Source organism: Oncorhynchus mykiss, chromosome 6, assembly GCF_013265735.2.
Source record: "Oncorhynchus mykiss isolate Arlee chromosome 6, USDA_OmykA_1.1, whole genome shotgun sequence".
NCBI lineage: Eukaryota > Metazoa > Chordata > Actinopteri > Salmoniformes > Salmonidae > Oncorhynchus > Oncorhynchus mykiss.
In genome coordinates this window covers 48,624,692-48,630,691 of record NC_048570.1, presented here as the reverse complement: position 1 = coordinate 48,630,691, position 6,000 = coordinate 48,624,692, and the positions used below count along the sequence as shown (strand labels likewise).

The window sequence follows — 6,000 nt, the reverse complement described above, 5'->3', positions numbered from 1 at the left end:
ACTAAGTTTGTCTTTATTTTGCTGCCTTGGGTTTTTCCCCTGCCCGGAGCATTTTGGGGCACGCTACTGCTGCTGCAGCGCAAGACGCCGGAGGTTGGTGAGAGAGTGGTGGACTGAGCTTGTTATATTCCTCGGGCAAGGTGGTTGTATTTCGCACCATTAGACACCCCAGTTAACAGTCCCGTTCCCTTGACACACACCTCCCTCCCCTGCCCCCCTGAGGATTGGCCACTCAATAAAGAGCTTGGCTTTTTTTCTGGTAGAACAAGGCTCCAGAACATAAGGGGAGGGTCATTAATAACTAATTAGAGGGGGTCACACCAGCAGCATATAAAGACTACCAGGACTTTGAAAAGGCGAAACATTTTAAAACTTCAGGCAGCAAAGGAGGACGTGTATTTGGCAAATAGCCTAGTCTGAAATTGTTGTGCATATAAGTATTCGTTTATTTGTATTTGTGTGTGTGTTCCATTTATTCTCCATACATTAAAAAAGGCAGATGGACATCTGAAATTGCGCACCGACTAGCCTACTTATATTTCGCATTTTTTAGATAAACCTCACAGATTTGTGGCACCATGGGTTCCGTGTTGCCCGCTGAAGCATTGGTGCTGAAGTCTGGATTTAAGCAACAGAGTTTGTCTCTGTCTGAAATTATCACCTCGGACATTCTCCATAGTTTTCTCTATGGTAGATGGAGGAACGTGCTTGGGGAACACCTTTTGGAGGAGAAGATAAACGTCAGTCCCAAAACAGCTTTCACCGCAGAGGTCCTTGCGCAATCATTCTCAGGGGGTGAGTCAATTGGATGTTTCATTTCGAATTATGCAGGCCTTTATTATTTGTATCCTTTCAACTGTTTCCATGTCTTTGTCCACGTATAGCCTGTTTATATATTAGTATGAAGTAAAACAAAGTTACATATTTTTTTGATATGATTGAGTTCCGTTATTTTGAATTTCCTAGGCGACTCTAAAGTGTGTTGATAATGTTTTACGTAATTCAAGTGTTGAAATGCCGTCTGTCTAGAAACAGCATGTAGTATAACTATGAACTATAAGTTATCAAATTCACATAACCTATGGGCTTAGAGAATTTTCCAGAAAACCCTTTCTAAAGTTTTGTTTTGGTCCACATGCACTTTTTCCTTGAATTCCATTTATTTCCATTCCATTAAGCTTATTAACCGTTTAACGACATGATCCCACGTAGCATATTTAGAGACTCGTTTAGGATCGCGTGTAACTAACTGATGGTGACTTAAATAGGGATATTACATTAATTTGGTTAAAGTTGTGCTTGACCAAATAAAGTTTCCACACAGACCACGGACTTTAGAGGGAAAGAAAAACCCTTTATTTTAAATGTCCCAGGTTTTATATTGCATTCAACAATCTCAGAAAAGCCTCTCTCCCCGGCTTTGGCAGCTATTACACGGACGGCACTTTTCTCTTTCAGTCGCCTTTAATAAAGATGGGTGTTCCTCCGTTAATATGCGGCGAAGGCTAATTGTATTGCTATTCACACCATGTCAGCCGTCTAAATCGCCTTTCCATTTTTTCCCCCAGAAATTCCAGGCCCTTTTAAAGAAGTCATCATTTCATTGTCCCTACATGTGTTGCTACAAAGTTTTTAAGTGGATCATGAATGTGGAATTATACATTTCTTTCCACTTGCATTTAGCCTTTAATGTGTAAGGGCCCATCACATCAAAAGCATAACAATTTGCTGCTTTCAGGTTGGAAAATTAACTTTTAACCTTTTTCTGCTTAGGCTCAAATTAAATTTCACTGGTTTTCACACCCTAAATGATTAGGCACCCAATGAACAGTGATTGTATAAAATGTAGTTTATAAAAGACAAAGACATTCTGTGGTATTTGTAACAATACTAACAACCTTTGCTGTGAACTGGGGAAAATTGATGGCCCACAATATTCAATATCCCCTTTGTGAAAGCACTGTATTCTGCTGCAAGGAGCAATTTCATAGGAAAGCATTGAGACCAGTGATGGCAATTGCAGCATAGACAACTGAAATGTTGCATGATGTTGCTACAATACAGGTGTATGTTATCATGCTAAATGTCCCTCTCTGTTCCCCAGAGGTTCACAAGCTCTCCAGTCTGGTGCTGCCAAGTGAAGTGATAATAGCCCAGAGCTCCATCCCTGGCGAGGGCTTAGGAATCTTCTCCAAGACCTGGATCAAAGCTGGGACAGAGATGGGGCCTTTTACTGGCCGAGTCATCTCTCCTGAGCATGTGGATCTCTTCAAGAACAACAACCTCATGTGGGAGGTAAGCAAAGGTGGAGTGTGCATGCATGTTGCAGAAAAGACACTGGTAGGTCATGTACAGGCTGACTACACCCCAATGCTAGTCATTTAACAATTGTTTGACACATACAACCACATACACATGAAAATAATAAATAGGACAGGATCAGGTTATTGCTTGTATGGATATAGATAGGCACTCCATTGTTTTTGTGTGTTCCCTTAGGTGTTCAATGAGGATGGTACTGTGCGCTACTTCATTGATGCCAGTCAGGAGGATCACCGCAGCTGGATGACCTATATCAAATGTGCCCGCAACGAGCAGGAGCAGAACCTGGAAGTTGTGCAGATTGGCAGCAGTATCTTCTACAAAGCTATGGAGGTGAGTTTGACCCACATAACTAGAATGAGTAGAACGGGGATCCTCATTCAAGTCAATGATCCCTCTCTATGAGATTCAATTTCTATGGCTAGACCCCTAGAACAGCGTTATTTCATTACATTGTTATTATTATCATGGCTACTCACGTTATTACATCAATATGCACTACATTCTACTTCTACATGATATTGTACTAATAATAATACAAATGTTATACTAATACTATATTCACAAGAAGTTGTCTTACAGACTCAAATGAGCTGGGCCCTTTGTGTGTTTATGATTCTTAGTAAATTAGTCAGTCAGTCCATCAGTCAATCAATCTATTAGGCAGTCATTGCTTTTGATGTATTGTTGTGTTGTTTCTGATGTTATTGTTATTCCATAAAAGTAATGTATTTTGTATGTCAACCCTCCGCAGACCATTCCCCCCGACCAGGAGCTGCTAGTGTGGTATGGAAACTCACATAACACATTCCTGGGGATACCCGGAGTTCCAGGAATAGAGGATGACCAGCAGAAAAAGAGCAAAACCGGTGAGTCTTTAGTCGGAAACGACTTGGGCCAAAACATGCAGATGGGCCTTTCACTATCACTTTCTGAAATAGGCTGCCAAAGTTTAGATGTATTTATTTCATGTACAACATCAAGAGTGTTTGTCGAGATGAGTCTGACTCCATTCTCTCTCTCTCTCCTAGATGAGTTTCATATTTGCGACGGCTCCACCTCCTCGTCCTCTGCCCTGCCTACCACCGCTAGCCGGATGCGCTGTGTCATCTGCCACCGGGGCTTCAACTCTCGCAGCAACCTGCGTTCCCACATGCGCATCCACACCCTGGACAAGCCATTTGTATGTCGCTTTTGCAATCGGCGCTTCAGCCAGTCGTCCACCCTGCGCAACCACGTGCGCCTGCACACTGGCGAGCGGCCATACAAGTGCCACGTGTGCCAGAGTGCCTACTCTCAGTTGGCAGGACTGCGGGCACACCAGAAGAGCGCCAGACACCGGCCCGGTGGTGCTGGGGGAGTGGTGGTGGGCCTCCACCAGGCACACTCCCCCCCACCCCCCCAGATGACCACGGTGCCCCACCCAGCCTCTCTGGTGCACCACATCCCCACCATGGTCCTGTGAAGGAAAGCCTTGTACATTCATTCCAATAGGCACATCCCCTCGACAGTGATGATCGTACTGCAAAATGTGATGCTTTTCTACAAGTCTGCACTTCCTTGCACATATTTGATGTAAATTAACTGGCTGTAGTGGTGTCACTGTTAGAGCTACCGGCAAATGGACTTTCTGATCACATATAATAGTTTGGCCCTCACAATTTCTCTTTTACAATGCACTATGTAGGACGAAGGTGATCTAGGTACTGGAATTCTGTTAACTTACTGTCAAAAATGTAACTAGACCTGATGTTGTCACTGTGACCGTTCTTGTGAGATTAAGTTTAATCTCTGTGTATTAATCAACTATGGATGACCACAGTTGATTAATATATATATATATTTGGGTCCATAATATACAGTACTGTATGTAGTGTATTGATTGGTCATGCCAGGTACCGTCATACTGATAACATATAGAAATCCATTTATTTTATAGATATTTAAAAAATCTACAGGTCAAGTTCTGAATGGTTTAACATTTTGAAGTTATTGGAAGTTATTTTTCACTCTTACCAGTGCATGGGACAATATCTGTCTACTCAGTGACGACAAGTCTTGGGATGTTCTTGTACATCTTCAGAGGTACTGTATCTGGGAGGCAAATGTAGTTCACTTTTGTTTGCATGCAGTTTTTTCTTTTTGAAAATAATGCTATTTGTTTATTTCCACCTGAATGAGGTAGCCCAGGCTGACAGTCAAATTGATTTGTACAAACAAGATCTGGGTTTGGGAGTACATTCACACGTTCATAACATTGATTAACTCATATTTTTGACTATTGTAACAATAATTGTATAATTTGCCACCGTAATGGATGAAGGATCATTTGAACTGGTCACTTAACAGGATTTTCCAGACTCTCCCAATAACCATTAGCTTTGTTGTGTCCCAGTCAGGGAATAGAATGATTCATGACGTGTAAAAACACTATATAAGATGTAAATATAATCCTAAAATGTACTCTATTTCCAGAATTATTGAACAGTCACTTTATCTCTACATGTACAGTATGTATAACTTAAATTACAAAGCGGGGTGCAGTGTATTACCTATACTATGTTTGCATATATAAATTACTTTGTATTTTCACCTAGTACTCCAAATAAATCATTGTAACCTTCCTTGTCTTCTGTTAATTGTCCCATGATTATAACTGTTTATATCACACAATCTCTCCATATATAATTTAACTGTACCATATACTGTATGTCTAAATTCAGTTTCCCTTAGTGAGTTAATCCATTGATAAACCAAATTGCGTGAAGTAAACGTGGTTTCCAGTAACCTCCTTATCGACTTGCATCACAGAGCCAACAGAATCGCTCTTGTGAAATAATGTTGTGAAAACAGAGCTTAAGCAAACTCACCTTTGTGACTAGAAATGGTTGGAAATTCTGAGCTTGGATGACAACAGTTGATGATTAACTGAAAACAAGCATACTGCATAACTCCTTAGTGGGCTGGATAAAAACATCAGCGGTTGGGTTTGCAGAGTCAGTCAGTCTCATCGGCAGTGGAAGATGAAACTCTTACTGCTTCTTTGTGTTTTTCATCGCTGCTGTTTGGCAGGTGCTCAGGAAAAGACGTAAGTGGCTGCATTTATGACAATCCTGGCAATTGTCCTTTATTTTTTAAATTTAGACTTGTTTGGATTAGTAAGTATAGTAACTAGCTTTGTCTGAGCCAGAATGGCCCATAGGGCAGGGGCGTATCTCCCATTTCTGTAGCATGAGGCAGCTTAATGTACAAGTACATCCCCTGAACAGGACACTAGTGTGTCACAGTGACATATTTTCTATAACCCTGTTTTTCCCATATAACTCCTAAGGTACCTGATTACTGCTCCTAAACTCCTCCGACTGGATGCATCTGAGAAAGTGGTGATTCAGCTGTTTGGCTATACCCAAGAAGCCAATGTCCATGTTTACTTGAAAAGCTCTATGGACGCATCCCATATAAAATATGCTGATCAGTTTGTGACCCTCAACACCCAGAATGGCTTCCTGGAGGCTGTCACATTGAGGGTCAGACAAAGTTCCAACGAGTGAAACAGGCAGTCATGTTTCCTTTTGAAGGACAGGGCAGTATTCACAAAGTCCCTCAGAGTAGGAGTGCTGATCTAAGAACAGTTTAGTCTTTTCTAATAAAAAAAAGAAGACAGGAGGAACCTGGTCC

The 6,000-nt window shown here is 41.5% G+C and overlaps 2 protein-coding genes across 2 annotated transcripts in view; both read left to right on the top strand.

Annotated features, from left to right (window-relative positions):
• Window positions 1-303: 303 nt before the first annotated feature.
• prdm12b (PR domain containing 12b) lies at window positions 304-4,945 on the top strand. Its single transcript, XM_021606683.2, has 5 exons — window positions 304-795; window positions 2,105-2,295; window positions 2,500-2,655; window positions 3,077-3,191; window positions 3,354-4,945. Exons 1-5 carry the CDS (start codon window positions 579-581, stop codon window positions 3,785-3,787), a joined length of 1,113 nt encoding a protein of 370 aa, XP_021462358.1. The 5' UTR covers window positions 304-578; the 3' UTR covers window positions 3,788-4,945.
• A 311-nt stretch (window positions 4,946-5,256) lies between these two features.
• c5 (complement component 5) overlaps window positions 5,257-6,000 on the top strand; it is a 73,816-nt gene continuing 73,072 nt past the window's right edge. The window contains exons 1-2 of the mRNA XM_021606684.2: window positions 5,257-5,410; window positions 5,654-5,849. Of these exons, the coding sequence (XP_021462359.2) occupies window positions 5,346-5,410; window positions 5,654-5,849 (261 nt within the window). The 5' untranslated portion in view covers window positions 5,257-5,345. The remainder of the gene's footprint in view (window positions 5,411-5,653; window positions 5,850-6,000) is intronic.

Coding starts and splice junctions, on each gene's coding strand:
- prdm12b (XM_021606683.2), top strand. CDS start 579: ATGGGTTCCGTGTTGCCCGCTGAAGCATTGGTGCTGAAGTCTGGATTT. Junction 2,656..3,076: donor TCTTCTACAAAGCTATGGAG/GTGAGTTTGACC, acceptor AACCCTCCGCAG/ACCATTCCCCCCGACCAGGA. Junction 3,192..3,353: donor GCAGAAAAAGAGCAAAACCG/GTGAGTCTTTAG, acceptor TCTCTCTCCTAG/ATGAGTTTCATATTTGCGAC.